Here is a 21,076-nt window from a genome sequence, read left to right on the forward strand (position 1 = left end):
GCGTCCTGAGGTAGAAACACCTCGGGACGACACCATTGGCTCTCCCAACTGCTAAGGGTACACCTCAACTAGAAAGCAGCTCGACGCATTGCCAACACCTCGACACAGTGCAGTTCGGCTCTAGATAGCCCGGTGGTCCAGAAAATATCTGCCTGGCATAGCACGTGTCGAATCTGAAGGTTGCACCCACGTCTCTCGTTAGGCGGCGTCATGCTTGCCACTTCTGAAAGGTGTCTTACATCTGACAAGTACGTACCTTGCAGTGATGGTCTGCGTCTGCCACCTCAGCCCTGACAGTAACGGCCGCAACAGATGGACAGTGGCGGTTATGGCTGACCTGGTAGAGGCGGTTGCGCCTGATTTGACAGAGTTCCGTTATAAAAGGGCCCCAACCCTCAAATGGTAGAGGTAATCTTTTGATCCCGCGCTTCTTGCACTCTAAGCTTTATTTGCAATCTTCACCTCTCTCAGAAGCGTTCTAACTTAAGCATCGGAGTATTCCCACTGGGTAAGCCCTCGGGAATCCTTCACCGTCTTCTTCTCAGGTACCGTTCGTCGCCAACTAGGGGCCAGCTGTCCGCCAGCTAGGAGTGCCCGAATTGCGCAACATCATTTGGCGCCGTCTGTGGGAAACACTTCAAAAGGCCTTCCTCTAAGCTTTTACAGTTCCTTTTCGAAACTCAACATTCATGGCCTCCTCCAGCAACGCCGGACGTGGTGCCAGTCAAAACGCTCCTGGGGAGCAACCCTAACTACCCACTGTCTGTATTGGACAGTTCACCGTCCCCCTCTCCGTGGACGGAGTTCCCAGTCTGAACGTGCCTCTCACAGTGGCACCCGTGATCGCCCCACTCCCTTCTACGATTGGAGCAACCTTTGTTGAACCCTCGGTTGTGCCCCCAGTGGCCAACCCGAACTAGTTGGAAGATTTAATGCAATGCATGCAAGCCATGCATGCCCAAATGCAACAATTTCAGTAGTTCCAACTCTACCAACAACAAGTGCTGCACCAGGTCTCCTAGTACCAGTACCAGCAGCAGTTCCCCTCCTTGCCTCAGGCCCAGCCGCCGCTTCCCCCTCGGCACCCGGCCATGAAACAGACCAAGCCCTCCTGCAAGAGCGAACGACCCTGCCGAGGAGAGGCCTCCCAGGCCCAGGATCCCGCCAAGAGCCAAGCCTCTTTCCATAGTAGGAAGGAGAGGCCGACCAACCCCACCTCACAGCCTGTGGGTAGGTCGGGGGCCTCCCAGCCAACCAAGCCTGCATCGCCCCAGCACTCGCAGTTCGAGCTCCCTCTCGCAGAGAACCCATTTGAGGTCCTAGCCGCAGGCTATAGGCAGGGCCCTTCGGTTCAAAACCACCACCACCAGTAGTCCGAGCCCATCGAGCTCGGCGACACTAAAGCATCAAGCTCCAACGCCAAGCCAACAAAGCGGCAGCGAAGACGCCGGAAAACTCGCCGAACTGCTACTCGAGCCTCTCTCGAGCTCAAAGGAAAAGAGGAGGTAAGCTCAAGAGAAGTGAAAGCTACCCCTCTCCTCTCGGTTTCTTCCCCGTTATCCCTAGAACTCCTTGCTGTCCCCATGCCAAGGAACTTCAAATTCCCTCCACTGGACAAGTATGACAGATCCTTCGATCCGAATGATCATGTGGACGCCTTCCAGTCCCAGATGCACCTGGCAAGAGCCAGCGAGTCCTGCATGTGTGTGGCCTTTTCAACCACCTTCAAAGGGGTATCCCGCACCTGATATTGAAACCTCGCTCTTGGTTTGATAAGAAGCTGGACGCAGTTCGTGCAAGTTTTCACCTCCCACTTTGTCACTAGCAAGAGGTGCCCGAGAACTCAGGAAAGCCTCCTCGGCATAGTTCAAAAGGAAGGGGAGTCCATTCGGAGCTACGTCAAACGGTTCAACGACGCTTGTCTGCAGATACCCGACCTGGATCCTGCAGTTTGCCTCACCGTAGCCAAGCGAGGTATCACCCACAAAGAGTTCAAGTGGCACGTAGTTGTCAACCAGCCCAAAACCGTGACCGAGTTCCTCAAGCTCGCGGATCTATTCATAGGGACGGAGGAAGAAATCAGCCAGAAGGGCGAGCAGGCCCTTGAGAAAAGAAAGAGGGAACCAGACCCCCCATCTCAGGGCGACAGCAGGAAGAAGGACCCAGCTCAGGGGGTGAGGCCGGTTCAGCCCTCCCGAACTCCGGCTGCAGAAAGGGACTACACGCCCCTCAACACAAAGCGGGCCGAGATCCTCATGGCAATCAAGGATGCTCCGTACGTGAAGTGGCCACCTCGGCTGAAGGCCGACCCTAATGCTAGAAATAAAAATTTGTATTGTAACTTTCGTAAAGATCACGGTCATAGCACCGAAAATTGTAAGAACCTCTGCGATGAGATAGAAGAACTCATCGGTTGCGGATATCTGAGAAATTTTGTACAAAGTAATAATAATAGTAATAAAACAGGTCGGCAAGGGGAGCAGAGTAGGGACGCTCCCGAGTCCAGCAGGCCAGAGGAACAGCTGCAGAAGCAGCCCCCCGAAGAGAGACCAGTTCGGGGGACCATCCATGTCATAGTTGGAGGTTCGATTGTGGCGGGCTGCACCTCAGCTACAGCTCGTGCATCAGCTCGCAAGGCCGCCAGGGAAGAGCAGAACCCCCCGAAGCGGCCAAGGATGGAAGCCCCCATCCTCTTCACAAAAGACGACACATGCGGGGTCCACTACCCCCATGATGACGCGCTCGTCATAAATGTGAAGATCAATGACTTCGAAGTTAGGCGTGTCCTCGTCGACTCAGGCAGCTCAACGGACATTCTCTTCAAAGCAGCCTTCAACCAACTTCAGCTCCAGGAGAGCGACCTAAGGCCCGCGAACATCCCCCTAGTAGGCTTCAGCGGAGAGGAAGTCAGGCCCCTGGGAAGGATTACGGTACCTATGGAAGTCGGCACTTGGCCTAGCATAGTGAGGCTCAACCACGATTTCTTGGTGGTCGCAACCCCTCCTTGTATAACGCCATAGTAGGTCGTCCGATTACCCATGCCTTACGGGCTGTGGTGTCCACTTACTAGTTGGCCATGAAGTTCCCCACGGACATCGGGATCGGGATAGTGCGGGGTGACCAACTTGACTCTCGCCAATGCTACGTCACTGCCCTCAAAGGGAAAGCCAAGGTGGCCGATGACCTCGAGCTGGAGCGACCTATGGAGCAGAGCGAGGAGCGAGCTGCGCCCACAGAAGAGACAATCTCCATCCCAGCCTTAGCGGAGGATCCAACCCGAACACTTCAGATCGGCGCTTCCATTGAGGAGCCTCTGTGATCTAAACTGGTACGCTTTCTACTTGAAAATTTAGATATTTTTGCATGGTCTGCGGCAGAAATGCCCGGCATAGACCCTAGCATCATAACTCATAGACTTAACACTGATCCTGTAGTTAGGCCCGTTAGACAGAAGAAACACAACTTAGCCCTAGAACGCTGGAGAGCGGTTGATGAAGTGGTCGGGAAGCTCCTTGCAGCCAATTTCATAAGAGAAGTCCACTACCCGAGCTGGGTGGCCAACCCCGTTCTGGTGAAAAAGGCTAATGGTAAATGACGTATGTGCGTCGATTATACCGACCTGAATTGAGCTTGCCCAAAGAACTGCTTCCCACTCCCCAGGATCGACCGACTGGTGGATGCGACCTCAGGGCATGAGTTGCTGAGTTTCCTAGACGCCTATTCGGGCTACAACCAGATCAGGATGGACCCAACGGATGAAGAAAAGACCGCCTTCATAACCGATCTTGGATTGTACTGCTACAAAGTCATGCCCTTTGGGCTAAAGAATGCTGGGGCAACCTTTCAAAGACTTGTAAATAAATTGTTTGAGCCATTAATTGGCCGAAAAATAGAATGTTATGTAGACAACATGGTCGTCAAAACCCAGTTTTCACATGATTTAATACAAGACTTGAATTCAGTTTTCGAAATTCTACGTAGATTTAACATGAAATTGAACCCGAATAAGTGTGCCTTTGGTGTCACCTCGGGTAAGTTCCCGGGGTATATCATTAACCGGCGCGGCATTGAAGCCAACCCGGATAAAATAGAGGCCATCCTACACATGAGACCACCCCAAAAGATGAAGGCGGTTCAAAAGCTTAATGGCCGAATAGCCGCTCTGAGCTGCTTCATGTCCAAGTCGGCAGACTGCTGCCTACCATTCTTTAAGGCAATTAAAAGCAAATGTTTCGAGTGGACCGAAGCATGTAGAGGTGGACCTATTCTGTGATAACAAGGCTGCCAAAGATATCTCCCATAATCCGGTCCAACATGATCGAACAAAGCATGTGGAGGTGGACCGACATTTCATCAAACAAAATATTGAAGATAAGATCATTCGATTTCCTTTTGTCAAGTCTGAAGACCACCTGACAGATATACTTACAAAAGTTGTATCCAATAAAAACTTCTACAACTAACTTGACAAGTTGGGCATCCAAGATTTATAAGCGCCAACGTGAGAGGGAGTATTGGCATGAACTGTCAAACTAGAAGAATATCCCTTAATTCAAGGGACAATTCTTATCATATATGTACACAAGCTGTGCGACTTTTGTTTGACATAGTGATTGAGATTGTGACCCGTAACAACGACTCCATGCCTTTAATTGCCAATATATGCAGAAGAGGCCCATTATAGGGGACCGATCGATAGTTGCACCAGGCACCAGCTTAATTCGTCTCCTAAAACCGAAAACCGTGACAACTTCTGAACTTTTTTTCTGGAGGTTCAATCATGAGATTTCCTCCTGCCATCGTTTCAATTGTTTTCTTTCTGATCTTGTCATACTCTTCTCTTGCCTCTTCAGTAACGAAGAAAGATTTCATGTACAAAGGATCTTCTCTGTTAGTTGAAGATTATGGCTCGGACCTTCTCACCTCCCCAGACGAAACCTTTGCCTGTGGATTTTATCAAGTCGGCACAAACGCCTACAGTTTCTCAATCTGGTTCGCCAAGTCCGCAGAAAGGATGGTGGTGTGGACGGCCAACCGAGACCATCCAGTGAACGGCCGAGGCTCCAGAGTTTCACTCCGTCGAGATGCCACCATGGTCCTTACCGACGTCGATGGTTCAATTATCTGGTCCACCAACACCACCGGCACCATGGTGGACAAAGCTGAGCTCTTGAACACGGGGAACCTGGTTTTGAAGGACCCATCTGGTAATATTCTTTGGCAAAGCTTTGACTCTCCTACTGATACCCTTCTCCCTTCACAGCCCCTCACCAGACACACCAAAATGGTCTCTGCAATGGCCATTGGAACTCATGCTTCGGGTTATTTTACTTTCTATTTCGACAACGACAACGTTTTGAGGTTAACGTATGATGGGCCTGAGATTTCTAGCCTATATTGGCCTAACCCTGATTTTGATGTATTCACGAATGGTAGAACAAATTACAACAGTAGCAGAATTGCGCTACTTGACGACATGGGTGCTTTTCTATCAAGCGATAGAGCCAGCTTTTTTGCCTCTGATATGGGTTCTGGGATTAAAAGGCGATTAACGTTGGATTATGATGGTAATCTTAGACTCTACAGCTTGGATGAGTCAACCAGGTCATGGACGGTGACATGGGAAGCTCTCCCACGACCGTGCGATGTCCATGGGCTGTGTGGTAGGAACGGTGTCTGTACTTATACACCAAAACCCAAGTGTTCATGTCCGCCAGGTTATGAGATAGTTGACCCGTCTGATTGGAACAAAGGTTGCAAGCCCAAGTTTAACCGGACATGCGACCAAACCCAGCAATACGGATTCGTGGAGGTGCCACATACAGATTTCTGGGGATTTGATCTTGATTATAATCCATCGTCGTCGCTAGAACATTGCATGAAACTCTGCTTGGAGAACTGCTCCTGTGAGGCTTTTGTTTATAGGTTAACCGGAGAAGGAACCTGTTATACAAAAAGTGCGCTTTTTAATGGGCATAGCGCTTCAGATTTCCCAGGCAGTGCATATTTGAAACTGCCGAGGAGTTTGAATCTAACATCAGCAAAGGCAGCAACTCCCACTCTCATAACATCTGATCCCGATTGTGGATCTAACAAGGCTGATGCATTAATTCAGGTGGTGGGTTTCTCCCGGATGTACAATACAAACAACAGAAGGACGAGATGGGCTTATTTCTACGATTTTGTTTATGCAATCGGTATTATTGAAGCTCTCTTCCTTGCGTCAGGTTGGTGGGGCCTTTACAGAAGAGGAGATGGAGTGTCAAAGTCGATGGAGGACGGATACCGCGCAATATCCAGTCAATTTAGGAAGTTCACTTATGCTGAGCTGAAGAAGGCAACCGAGGTGTTTAAGGAAGAGTTGGGGAGGGGAGGCTCCGGGACTGTTTACAAGGGAGTTTTGAAGGATGACAGAGTGGTAGCAGTAAAGAAACTGGGAGACGTAATTCAAGGAGAAGAAGAGTTCTGGGCTGAAGTAAGCATGTTTGGGAGAGTCAACCACATGAACCTAGTGAAAATGTGGGGGTTCTGTTCTGAAGGAACCCACAGGCTATTGGTGTATGAGTACGTAGAGAATGAGTCACTGAACAAGCACCTCTTTTCTAATGCCAGCGATAGCAATAGCAATAGCAATAGAGGAGCTCGTTTACTGAATTGGAAGGAGAGGTTTAGAATTGCTTTAGGGACAGCCAAGGGTTTGGCTTACCTTCACCATGAGTGTCTGGAGTGGGTTATTCACTGTGATGTGAAGCCTGAAAATATACTCTTGGATAACAATTTTGAACCTAAAATAGCTGACTTTGGACTGGCAAAGTTGTCTCAAAGGGGTGGATCTGGTTTCCAGTTCTCTAGAATCCGAGGAACAAAGGGGTACATGGCTCCAGAATGGTTTCTAAACGTTCCCATCACTGCAAAAGTTGATGTTTATGGTTATGGAGTTGTACTTCTAGAAATTGTAAAGGGCAGTCGACTTTCAGACTGGGTGATGGTGGATGGGGAGGAGGAGGCTGATTTGATGAGATTCGTTTGGGTGGGGAGGAATAAGATTGATGAGTGCGATGACGATGACGACTCATGGGTTGAGGATATGGTGGATCCGGAATTGAAAGGGCAGTTCAACAAGCAACAAGCAGCGAAAATGATTGAAATAGGTATCTCTTGCGTGGAGGAGGATAGAAGCAAAAGGCCAACCATGGATGAGGTGGTCCAAGCTCTATTACAATGTGAATGCGAAGACTGAAGACGCTCCATTAATAATCACATCCGATTATTAATCAAATGCAATTTCCAACATCCAAATTTAAGATATATAATTGGATTCCGAATCTTATAAGGCAACGGACTTCCGGAACCCGTTAGCAGTCTTAACTCATCCCCCCCCCCCCCCCCCCCCTTTGCAGTTTTTATTATGTGCGCTGTGCGCACTTTTTGACTCTATTTATTATTCCAATTGCTGCTTTATCACAATTCTCATCAATATTCTCTCTTACACGTTTTGCTTTCATTTAACAATTCTTGTTCAGAATTCTATTAAACTTAGACAAGAGATGCAAGTTGGACTAGATTAGATATATCGGGTTGAAGCTAGACTTGAAGTCAACCCTAACCCAACTTGAGTTGTGGGATCCTGTCATTTATTCATTAACTCTAATCCTAACCCAGGGTTGTAGAATTGAAGTCAACCCTATCCCAACCTAAACTGTTAAATCCTATCATTAACGCTAAACCTAACTTAAACTTCAAGGTAATGACATCAGGTTAGTTTGTATATATGCACGTATCTGAATATATAAAAAACAAAGTTATGGTTCTTTAGGAATACCATCATCATATCGGTGCAACAAGGTTTGAGTTATTCCAAATTTCACTCGAAAAAGGTTGGGTTGTGTACATATGCATGTATCATGTATATACATCAAGACACATTTTAAAAGCCCAATATTTTTCATGTGTAGCATAACTATAATACTCTAAGGCTCAGTTTGGAAGGAGTACAAATACAAATTTATAAAATGCAAAATCTTATATTTTATATTATTTTGTATGTATGTGCACAGTACATATTTATATTTGTATTTCTACCAAACTGAGCCTAAACACCATAATTTTGTCTTAAATACACTAATTCCAAAGTTAAGTAATCTTAAATGACCAATCCTGTTGAAAAATCGGGAACAAGAATGAAGATGTATGATTGTATTAATATTGCCGGTTATTGTAAGTTTCCTTTTTATTGGGCTTAAGTGGGTAAAGTGTAGAACTGTTTGGTTTGCTGATAGAATTGAAATTGAAACCCCCTGGAATTGGAATGGTCTATTCTCCTGCCTATTAGATTCAGATAGAAGTCAGAATCGGCTGGAATGAAATTTTCATTCTAGGAGATTGTTCCAGCTCGTAATTTTATATGGATTGGATTTGAATTTTTGGTTGGGTCTAAAAATTTGGGCTTTTTTCTGGTCTTATCCCAATCCGAATTTTGCCTAATTATATAAATGTATATATGTATATATATAGAGACATAATTGCCTGGCCCAGGATCAATCTTAACCCAAGTGACTGAGTTCGAATTGGATAGTTTGGGCTTGACCTTGAGCTCAGGCTTTAGGCCCAATTTTTGGTGTTGGGCCTGGATTGAACTAAAATTTTGCCCAGCTTGTCCGACTTGCACCCTTGACAATCATCTATTCTAATTCAAATAAAAAGTCACTAAGTGGCAGGACAAGTCTTATGACCTCGGGGGCCAATGTTAAGCCTGACAACCCAGGTGTTAGTGGCATTGGATCATATGACCTGAATGTGCTTAACACAATTGTAGCCAATGCTATCTACAGGAGGAGGCACCTTAAGGCTATGTTTGGTTTGAAAGAAAAAGTAGTGAAAGGAAGGGAAAGATAGGGACACCTTTACAAATCTTGTATAGATTTCCTTACCTTTCCCTTCTTTTCCCTACATTTTCCCTCAAACCAAACATAGCCTAAAAGGGGAACAAAGCAGACAACTACTTGGCCAAAGACACACCTGAGATATTTGGCAAGGGGATGGTATGGATATGGCACAAATACGGCTACCCCACATGTTAAACCTCCTTCCCGAGATGAAGCGTAGTGGTGATTCATGCATTGTTTTCATGAACTTAAATGTGTGCCCATGATGCCATTTTGTAAGATAGTTCAGATTAGTTGAATGCAATGGCTGTTTAACTGTCTGTTGAACCAATAATAATATTTCACATCAGTAATAAATTCATGGATCTCACTGTAGAATGTAAAATGTGCAGGTTCCGTGTATTTTATTATTGACATGAAACATTATCATTGATTTCACAGACATATACAAGGAAAACTCATAGAAGCTCACATTTTGCATAAAAGACAAGCTCAATCTCCTCCTAATGAATTCATTTTCATTACTTTATAAAGGGGGAGTAAATTCTTAAACAGTGAATAATAAAGCCCGCCTATGTAATTATGTGGGGATTCTTATTCCTTTTATTTTTAAGCTGGTTGATTTGATAGAAAATAAGGCTTTCTTATGTGTATGGTTACTCATATGTCGTCAATGCCTTAGTAAATGTAGAAATATGGAACTTATTAGTATGACAAAGATGAAGCCAGTGCAATTTGCGAAATTACTTTAAAACTGTATTTACTTGCGGTTTAATTTTTAAGATCAAATAGCCCATAGACTTTTAGATGTGCATTTAGTCATCTGTCCTATTTAAATTGTTTACATTGAGATTGAGAGAACAAAAGAAGAAACTATATTCGGAATAGGGCAAAGAATTGTCTCATCAGGTTGTTTAACCCTCTATTCATAAAGAGATTATAGACGCCCAAATGGACGGGCAAAACAGCCCAAGAGAGTGATATTCTCTCATAAAATAGAGTATCAAGCATCTGTTTGCAGAGACACAAGGAAGAATGGAAAATAAATAGAACTGTTTAGCTAAAGAAATTTAATTTAAAATTATTTAAAATGGTAAAGAAGTAAAAGGATATGGTGTGGCAAGCTTATACACTCACATCCACGCCTTGACTCCAGCTTGGCTTGATGCACCCCTTCACCCCCTAGAAGGATGTGAAAACAATATATAATGTATCTTCCTTGAATGGGTCCTTATTGATAAAAGAGAAAAAAAAATTATTAGATGAACATTACATCCTTTTCCAAGCAATGTGAGGCAAAGTATTTCACATGCTACAAGAGGCTAGGAAAACAGCAGCTAAGAACAATTCCATAAATGCACAAAGCACAATAAGAAATAACACAAAAGACAAAGGGCATAAAAGACAAAACACTTACAAAGAGGAGGGAAAGATTCATGCATTTTGACCTTCCTCCCAAAACCACGAGTTGTTCTTCCCTCTTTGATCAAAAGACACAAACATTCTATTGGGTTGTCTTTCTCATCTATCCTGTCTAAATTCAAAGGAACCACAGTAAAAGATTCATATTCCCTCTCTTCCGTTAAAACCTCCTCTAAAACTCAATCTCCCCTAGTGGAAGTGGAACCAAAGTGGGGTTGTCTTTCTCATCTTCAGCGAATCAAACATGGTAAACCCCATTATCTCACAAGTAAAACACACTCTATTGAGATCATCTTCTCCCTGAAACTCATTCATAACAACTGAACTGAAACAGGGTTGTCCTTACCTGTTTGGTTCGTTGTAACTGAGCTGAAATGCATCTGTGGCGACTCAATTTGCATTGAAGGGTGGTGAGGCACTGAGGTGGGGATTATAGAGATTTAAGTTCTTAGGATTATATATAAAACTCCGGTCCACTCCTATCTCCAATTTTGATTTCTATTTGCTTGTATTTTACTAGATAGTAAAGTGAGAGGAGCCATCTTGCCCATTATACATTAATCTGATCGATATGATGGAATGAAAAGATGTGTGGACTAATAGTTTACTTTAAGAAAGCTAAGGGTGTCAATGGACCGGTTTTGGATTGGACCCAGTCCAGTCTAAAATCAATTTGGACGGATTGGATGGACCAATCCAGTTCAAAATATTTATTATTTTGGATAGGATGACCTGGTCCGTTCGTAACAAATTCATATTGGATTGGGTTGGATTAAGCCAATATCTGGTCCATTGATATAACATAAGAATACATGTATCAATGGACCGGATTTGAACAGACTGGATGGTCCAGACATTGAATTGGATCGATTCAAATTGGTCCAAAACATTCATTGAATTGGATTGAACCTGGTCCATTTATAATGGACTCACATTGGACTGGATCGGATTGGATCAAATCCAGTCCAACTAACACCCCTAACGAAAGCCTCTTTTGTTCAAGGACGAAATAATTCCCCCTGTCAAACAGCAGCAAAGAAAAATAGTAAAGCAAGGACATAGAAAGAAGAAAGAACAAAGAAAAAAAGCACAAAGGTTTAATGTGGTCTGGGGAGCCAAGCCAAAAAAAAAGAGTGAGATTGGGAGTAGAAGAGGTAGCGTTTAGAGAAAAATAGAATGAGAAGGTTTACAGATTTTTATAAAGAAAAAATAAAGTTATTTTTAAAATTTTGGGAGTTGGTTAGAGAAAATGATACTTTACATTTTTTTTTGCGGGAGGAGGTCCCACTTTATTACATTTGATCCTGCCTCCATTTGCTAACCATATAAATAATGGTTTTAACAAAAAAGTTTGGGTGGGGGGCAAGGACCCCCACCAATTTACTTGGCTTTGCCTAGAGATGGCAACTTTTCCCATAAAACTGGAGCCTCATTCTGCCCTGTCCCGAATTGGATGGGTTTTCCCCGATCTTAAATGGGGATGAGGAAAATACTTTTGCCCTGAACAGAAAACAGGGTAGAAACAGGTATTGCATATAATTCTCCAAATCACCTTTAACTAGTTCTGCCCTTGCTTCAGATTGATAGCCTACATGCACGAGAGAGAAGGAAACCATCCACCATAGAAGAAGAAAAGGATTAACTTAATTGACTTAATCAAGAAGAGTAAATTATTACTTTAACACTAAATTAACTTAACTAATAGTAACTTAATTAATTTACTAAATTAATATAGTTAACTTAGTAACTCAATTTGCTTAATTAAACTAATTTACTTAATTTCTTTAATTACTTTATTTACTTATCTTAATTTACTTAATTAATAATAACTTAGTTTACTTAATTGATTTAATCAATTGTTTAATTTACATAGTTGTTTTAATTTATTAATTTTCTTAATTAGTGTAATTTATTATTTTATTTAACTTAATTACTCTATTTACTTATTTTAACTTAAATGGCTTGATTAAATAGTTAATTCACTTAATTTACTTATTAGTTTAATTAACTTAGTTTCTTTAATTGCTCTATTTACTTAGCTTAATTTATTTAATCAATTCACTTAATTGCATTGTTTTAAAATCATCATTAATCTATACGATTGAATTGTTTGACCTAAGAACTGGTTAACTATCTATTTCTATTTTATACTTGGCCTAGAATTTAAAAAAAAAAAAGACTTAATCAGCAAATCGTTGATCCGAATGGTTGAACCACTTTCGATTTTGAAATCGTCATTGAAGTGGATGGTTGGACCTCCCGACTCGAAAGCTGGTCAAGAGACTAGCTCCGTTTCTACCCCAAACTACTTTTTGCCCAAAAGCTGTTGAATTGGCTAATGATAAGGGTGGCAATTTTTAACCCAACCTGCTCATTTACATGGCGGGTTGTGTGATCAACCCATCGCCCGACCCACCCATTTAAATGGGTTGGGTTGGGTTGGGTTGTGGATAACCATTGGATTAACCATTATAGACATAAGTATTAATTCCTTAGTTTTTTTTTTTAATTTTCTTCATTTGAATTAAATAATTTATAATTAATGCATTAATTTTCTATTAATAATTGACTAAATTTAGTTTTGTATTGAATCAATACACTTCACCCAACATAAATCCAAATCAATTTGACCCAAGTTCGGACCAGTTCAATGCGGCCCGACCCGATCCAACATATACTGATATGGGTCGACCCGAATCCGTAATAGACCCTGGGTAGGATGGTTCGGTGCCGCTTGCTCTGTCCGAGTTGGGCCGTCCGGTCCAACCAATATTCACACACACACACACCAACCTGACCTGGCACAACTCGATCCGGGTCGACCCGAATTCGAAACGGTTTTGGGCGGGATGCTTCGACCTCTGCGTGTTTTGCCCGATCTGGACAGTCCATATGACCAATATCCACGCGACCCGAAACGAATCCGGGCTGACCCGATTTAGCTACATTGACCCGGTTCAGGTCAGCCGGTCTAGTCCCAAACCAATGCACAAACCTGATATGGTTTGGTCCAAGTCAATCCACCATTGACTGAACCGGTTCGATCCGGTCTGACCCCGATTGATTCAGATCTAAACGGTTCAACCACCCTTGAATTTAAGTGGTTTAAGTTGGTTTGATCGGTTTGAACCTAAGTGGTTTGGTCAAACCCGGAATCCGAACATAATTAGATGGCTTAGCCGCTTGTGTAAAAATAACATGCATGTAATGCGATTTGAACCTTCACCACTTGTGTAAATAATAACTACAATAACAACCAAGCTACAACCAACTTATTTGTTAAAAGAGAGAGAGTTTATTTTTTAAGTCTATAAAAATAAGATTAATGGGTTTGGGCGGGTTGGATTGGGTTAAAGCGGGTTTGGGTTGAACCCAACCCATTTAATTTTATATAACTGGGTCATTAATGAGTTGGCGGGTTAGATGGATTGGTTTGAAACTCAACCCAAACCAAACCCAACCCAATCCGCCCAATTGCCACCCCTTCAATGACTTGTTGATTGGCCTAGTGGTAACTATCAATCCGTTTGACTTCAACAACTATTTTTAGGAAGTTTTTTATTTCAATTATTTTTTATCTTTTAATATTTTTCAATTGTCATAGGTTGATCCGTTCAAATTGGAAGATTGAATGGTTGACTTAAAATCTAGTGGCCAACGTGATTCCATTTTTGGGTTAATTTTTAAAGTTTTGCTTAATTGGCTTAATTTATTTATTTAGATATTACTTAATTCACTTAATTTCTCCAATTAATTTAATATACTTGTTCAGTTGCTTAATTTACATAAATGGTTAATTTCCTTAATTATTTTAATTAGTATAATTTATTTAGTTTACTTAATTAACTTTGTACCATCATATATCCTGAAGCAGGTTACTTTCCTAATTTTATTAAAATGGGCTTTTTCAAACTTTAGGGGTCAAAAGTGGCCTTCAAACCTGAGTAGTGCTACATAAAAATGTTTTTATTAGTTTATACTTTGTCTAATAAATCTGTCAATGGCATCTTTAACGTTGTTTGTTTTTATCTTAAAAGACCTTTCCATTATAATTCAAGGGTTAAAATGGCCCCTTTTAGTTTTTTGAGTTCTAAAGTGTTTTTTTTTTTTTTTTTTTGAAAAATTCAAGGGTTGTCAGAGCCAAAATCCACTTTTTAACTAATAGATTTTTTTTTTAACATCTAATGTTTTTTTTTTTTAAACTTTAGGGTCAAAAGTGGTGTTTTCAAGCTTAATCAATGTAACATAAGTATGTTTCTATTATTTTATTCATTGTTTAAATAATTTTCAATGACATCTTTAATGTTGTCTGTTTTTGCCTTAAAATGGCCTTTCCATCATAATTCAAGGGCAAAAATGGCTTTTTAAATTCTTTCAGATAAAATTGATTTTTTTTTATAAATTTCAAGAACTGTTAGAGCCAAAAATTTTATAAACAATACTCGAAACTCATTTTTGTAACTAGGACTTAAATCTTGGAAACAGCCAAAAATGCTCCATTATAACCCAAGTGACTAGGACTTAAATCTTGGAAACAGCCACTCTATGTATGCAACGGGTAAAGCTGTATATATTTGTCCCTCCCCAGACCTCATATTGGAGGGTGCCCCGTGTAATTGCCTCTATGCAATACCCGAAAGAGAAGAAAGCTAATGATTTCTAATACATACAAGGTCGATCAAGCTGAAAAGGACCCGACTGAAGGATGACATTGCTCGAAAGAGAAGGAAGCTCATCGTTCGACTTTGTTTGAATCGTTTCTTTGTGCCCATTTCCCTGTTTCTTACTTTCTCCTTAGTTTTGCCTTTTAGGGTGCAATAATTGGATGGTCCAAATTGACAAAACAAATGTAGATATTCAGTTATTTTAATCATGAAAATAGTAAATGTCAATTATAAATACGTAATTGATGTTTGCCATCTTAATTTTTTTTTTGCCAAAAAAAAGCTCATGTTAACATATTAAAATGCTGTACATCCAATTCATTGAGAAGAAGTTAAACCTCCTCTCTTTTCCTTCCCTGCATACTCTATATGCTGTGCCATGAGCGATACTAGTATTAATTTATGAGCATTTTAGCAGGGGTAATATCGATGTTTTTAAAATTATGTGATGAGCCAAGATAGGCCAACAAGAAAACTCATTTTGGGTTGATCCATATAAATTGGTGAGACATGTGTGCGCTATTTAAGCTACAATGATTAGACTTAGCCCCTGAGCAAGAATTTCTAGAAATAGGCTCTCACACATGCATTTTTAAGATATGCCTATTTCAATCATAATAGCCTCAAATAATTTTATATTAATCAACCCAGAACATGTTTTATACCAAATGCAACCTTAGTTAAAAGAAAAATTGATATGAAAGTGCCAACCAACTAGCTAGGTGGGGGGAGACTTAGGATTGAATCTCACTTTTACCTGGGTTTGCTTTTCATTAAGTTATTTACCCGGGTAAGTGTTTCCTAAAAAACATTTACTTGGATAAGTGTATTTATCCATGTTCTTTTATTTCTCAGATAAATAAAATAATGACCATTTTAGCCATAAAGATTTCATTATCAAAAGGGGCATTTTTGTGCCATCTAAGTGCTGACAACTTTCCTCGGGGGTGGAAAAATAATTTACCCTCCTACTTGGGAGATGGACAACTTTTCCTATTCCCCACATAAATCTTAAAAAAGAAAAAAGATTTGACTAATTTTCCCCTCTCAAAATCCAAAAAACAAAGGCCCCCTTGGTGTATGACTTGCTATGTAACCAATCAGGAGTGAAAACTTCAATGTTTTGAACATGAAATCTACGTATTCACTTGTAATAATTAATTATGTAGCAAGACATACACAACAGATCCGAGCTGTGAGGGCTACCTCCTGTTTGTCAAGAATTGGAGCCGCTAGTTTTGTATCTATATCTAGTACAAGCTAGTGATGGCGTAAGAAGCAGGCGATATCACTTAGGTGATAAACTAAGGCATGGGCTATTAGGGCTGTTTACGGGTCGGGTTGGGTTGGTTTATTGAGATTTTTCCAACCAATCTAACCTGATCGGGTTACTTGAAATTGAAACCGAAACCAACTTTGTGTTAAGCAAAACTAACCTGGTCGGTTTGAATTGGGTTGGGTTGGTTTCGGCTCTAAGTTCAAGCATGGTAATAAATTGAAATTTCAAAATTTTGATTCTTGAGAGTCAAATTGTATTAGAGATTGTGCTTGAGTTGAGGGGTTAAGGGGGGTGGACCAAGTTAGAGTAGAAGTTATCAAGAAAATAGAAAGTCAAACTGTATTAGAGAAAAAAGACTAAAATTTGTATATTTCAAGAAACCTTTTAATTTAAGTAAAAAATGATACAATTCTAATTGTAATTGATTGTCTATTTGGTGTAAAAAACCTTAGAAATTAGGATCCTTTGATTCTTTTTTTTTTTTAACTTTTCCAAAAAAATTCATTGTCTAGTTGTCTTACAATACTTGCCATTAATGTCATTCCTAACTAGAAGATTAGAAATTAAGTTAGGCTATAACTACGATAGAGACAACTTACTTAAGTAGGGACTAAGTAGGTGTAACTATTAATTAGTTCACTCACTCATTAGAAGACCCAAACCGACCAAACCGACCAACTCGGACTAACCCAACCCGAGTCAATCGGATTTTCTTTAGCACCGGTCGGTTCGGGTTGTAAAAAATCATAAACCGATGGTTCAGGTCGATTTCGATTTTCATCGGTTTATGATTTTTTACAACCCAAAACCGCCCGATGCTAAAAAAAACCCGACTGACTCAGATTGGATCGGTCCGAATTGATCGATTTGATCGGGTCGGATCTTCTTATGAACAGCCCTATGGGCTATCAAATGAGTGAGTGAACTAATTAGGAACCCATTGTGTATATATAGACACGCAAGCATACAAATAAGCCACACACCAAGGCTAGCTAGGTAGGCTTGGATCGGCAGCTAGCTAGCGATAGCTATGGCGAATGTCAATCAGCTATTTCTGCCCAGATTCCATCCCCATTCCCTATTTCTTGTGCCCGAACCCAGTCCATTCTTCTGCAATGTATGTAACCAGTCGAGGTCTGGCCTTCGGTATCGCTGCAACGAGAATTGCGATTTCAATGTAGATTTCTACTGCTTAATTAACCACCTTGGTTTTGTTCTTCCACCGTCACTACCTCCTGCTCCACCACCACAACCTCCTCCTCCTCCTCCTCCTCCCACCTTATACACTCCTCATGCTAATTGGAACGTGCCCCATCCTCACACTCCCGTTCCTCCTGCTCCACCACCACAACCTCCTCCTCCCACCTTATACACTCCTTATGCTAATTGGAACGTGCCCCATCCTCACACTCCTGTTCCTCCTGCTCCACCACCACAACCTCCTCTTCCCACCTTATACACTCCTTATGCTAATTGGAACGTGCCCCATCCTCACACTCCTGTTCCTCCAGCCAGAAATCAAATTGGTCAAATCTTGGAGAAGTATGGTCCTTTGGCTGCCTTTCTTATTGGATCAACGATTGGAATTCCATTTTCATGAAATTGATCTGATATTTACCAAACATTTTTTTCTAAATAATGTTTGATATATCGATATTTGTTTGCCTTTATTGTTGTGTGAAGGAGTTCTTTCCCCGTTTTCTCAATGCTTTCTGCTCGCTATTAAAGAAAAAAAAAAGAATAAATTCATCCATCTTGTATGTGAGATAGTCATTGGATATGTGGAGACAGGAGGTACAACAATGGTTTGGTCAGTGGCTCATAGAGCCACCACCAGCAACTTTGTTGCTTGGCTCCATTAAATTGTTCCTTTATGTTATTTTCCATCTACTAATAAAGTAATGTTGGTTTGTGTGTGTATACGCTGTTATCTCGATTCAAATTGCTCCCTTTTTGTCTTTGACTTGTGACGAATTCACTCAAAAAAATAAGGGTTAAGTACTCTGCAACCCACCCAATGCAGAATTCTGAACGACAGCCTAGTAGCCTCCCTCATATAATCCGCATCCTGTCCGTAAATTTGACATCGATTCTCCCAAAAATAACAGCGTGACCTTTCCATTGTACCTTTGCATTCATTAACGAATGAGCGAAGTTACGAAAATCAGGGCTAAAAACATAGATCAAGAAGTAAACACATCAGTATCCAATGATAAGAAAGATGTGGAGGTGCTAAATAGACGAAGTCACATCTGCCCCCTCAAAACGTTCCACAGCAAAAACCAGATTCAACAAGTATAGAATCTGTTTCAACAGCTATTATAGTCTTGCATTGGAAATATTTCCCCATGAAATAAAGCACAGAAGTAGGAAGATATTTTCATACATGATTGTCAAGGCTGTTCAAATAGTATTCAAACGGGCCTTGCATTGGTCGAAGCCTATTTCTCTACAACACATTCCAATTGTGTATTAAAAATATTTCTCAATTATAAGCATGGAAGATGTTCTTAAGGCACGCTGAGATATACATGTGGGGCATTAAAAAAAAGGGTTCGATTACTATGATACGGAAAAGATATTACATCATTAATTTGTGATCCTTCAGCAATTTTCTCCTAAATAGTGAAACTTCTCTCCCTGTTTAAAATGGATTAGTAACTCCCTTGTCATAGTCATATATGTCTTTTTGTCTTGTTAAATTTTCAAAATAGTGGATTTGTCTCTAAATAGAAAACAGAAACTGTCCCTTTCGGTTCATATTTCCCTCCTATTTCAAGCAACAACAATTCAAATCAAGTAATTCCATCCACTCCTCATACTAGCTAGTTTCATGTATGTTAGCGGGGACTCGTGTGATGAACTAGTTTTATTAAGAGCTGAAACAATTGCATATTTAAGAGAATCAAAAGAAAAGGTCAATTGCATATTTTATGAAAATAATCATAAACATTATAATCTATGGAAGTAAAGTTAATGTAGTTCAATAGGCCATTCCTATTATTATTATTATTATTATATAGTTTAATATTGTTTAAATTATATTATGATGATGATTTTATTATTATATTAAACTATATTAGTCTTAAATAGTATTATTTAATTGTTTTAAATTATTATTGTAAACACAAATTTTGTGCTAAATTTGAAGCACAAAAATTAATGTGGACAAATTTAAAAGAATTATTATTTTTTTTTTGCAGAAATGTAAGTGGGATACAAATTTTCTTTTTCTTGGCAAAACAAACCCTCTGAATTGTCTTGGATGAAATCCGAAACCGTGACTAGAGCTTACAATTAGGAGAAACAAGTAACGCCCAAACTTATGCGAACAAAAATTTATTCACACTCAATCAATGATTAGAACGTAGCTGAAAGCAATGTCCTTGCTTGTAGAATTGACAGAAGCATTTTGAATTACGGGAATTTAAAAATTGGAATTTGACGGATTAATATGGTAGCAATTTCGATGCTTCGACAGTTGAAGAGTTGAAACTTTTCTTTTTTTCTTCCTTGATCTTAGTGCAGCCTATTTCTTCTACTTTTTTTTCAAAAGAAAGGGCAGCGATGGGAGACGAACCCGATGGTTAAAGGGGAGAGCCGAATGAGAGAAAAAAACCATCCCCAAAGGCAAATATCCCATTCCCTATTACAGTGGACCTTGTTTGAAGAGCCCGCCCACATGTTCCTTGAAAATCAGACATTCAATTCGAGGGTCCTACAAAATTAACTATACATAACCATCAGTAGATTCTCTCCACCGATTTTGGATTTAATGCAATTAAACTTGATTGGTGAGAGAAACGGGTAATTGGCAAAGGTTTGACTTCAAGATTTTAAGGATTTTGTAAATTCGGTTAAGTTATCTATTAGACAACTGTATTTCCTTATTTAAGGATAATAATCTAAGATTGACATTCAATTGGGCCCACTAGACTGACTGATTTGTTAATCAATGTTGATGGACTCAACATGGCAAGTAATCCCATTTAATTCGTTGATGGGCTGGTGGAGTAACTCTACCTTGGTCTGAAGGATTGGTGGCCCCCCTATAGTCCCACCATGATGCAGCCATTTGTTGACCAAAAAAGATGCGGACTTGGCAAAGGGATTGGTCCATGCATCATTTAGTGCATTGACCAACCATGACTTCCTTAATTGGTTGGCCGATACCTTATTTGCCTTTTAAATGAGATTCCATATATCCTAATTTAGGATTTAGCCCATTTATGACCCCATGACAGATTTGAATTCAAAAAGAAATTTCTTTTTCTCGTATTGGAATTTTCTATTAGACTCGCCAATGTTTTTTTGGGCTAATTGGGCTGATACTTTGGGTCCTACCAAGAGGCCTTTCATCTTTAATGGGTCCGACAAGCCCTCATTTGATCTCACTAACTGTTGGGTTTAGGCGTTAACCCATTTAATCCTTGTCATTCTCTCTTCTTAGTCGGTCCAATCGATCCTTTTCATTTAATCTCATATTGGGCTCTACTTCACTTCATGGGCCCAAAATTTACATACCAACAATTATTATTAATGTAATTGATATAATTATTATTATCATTAGTATTATTGTTATTGTTTAAATATTATTATTATTATTATAGTTTGTTATTCCTATTTCCTATTATTACTATTACTATTAAACTATATTATGATTATTATAATTTTATTATAATATAGTTTAATATCTTTTAAACTATATTAGTTTTAAATATTATTATTCTTATATTTTATTATTATTATTATTATTATTATTGTTTTTTATATTTTATTATTTTGTTAATTAACACCTCCAAAAATAAATGTGGGACTAGGAAGCA

At 40.2% G+C, this 21,076-nt stretch overlaps 1 protein-coding gene across 1 annotated transcript; it reads left to right on the plus strand.

Moving 5' to 3' along the window:
• Positions 1-4,570: 4,570 nt before the first annotated feature.
• LOC104601130 (putative receptor protein kinase ZmPK1) lies at positions 4,571-7,489 on the plus strand. The gene has a single exon (XM_010264345.3). It carries the CDS (start codon positions 4,781-4,783, stop codon positions 7,238-7,240), a length of 2,460 nt encoding a protein of 819 aa, XP_010262647.1. The 5' UTR covers positions 4,571-4,780; the 3' UTR covers positions 7,241-7,489.
• Positions 7,490-21,076: the final 13,587 nt, after the last annotated feature.

This window comes from Nelumbo nucifera, chromosome 2 (assembly GCF_055504915.1).
Source record: "Nelumbo nucifera cultivar China Antique chromosome 2, China Antique-T2T, whole genome shotgun sequence".
Lineage (NCBI taxonomy): Eukaryota > Viridiplantae > Streptophyta > Magnoliopsida > Proteales > Nelumbonaceae > Nelumbo > Nelumbo nucifera.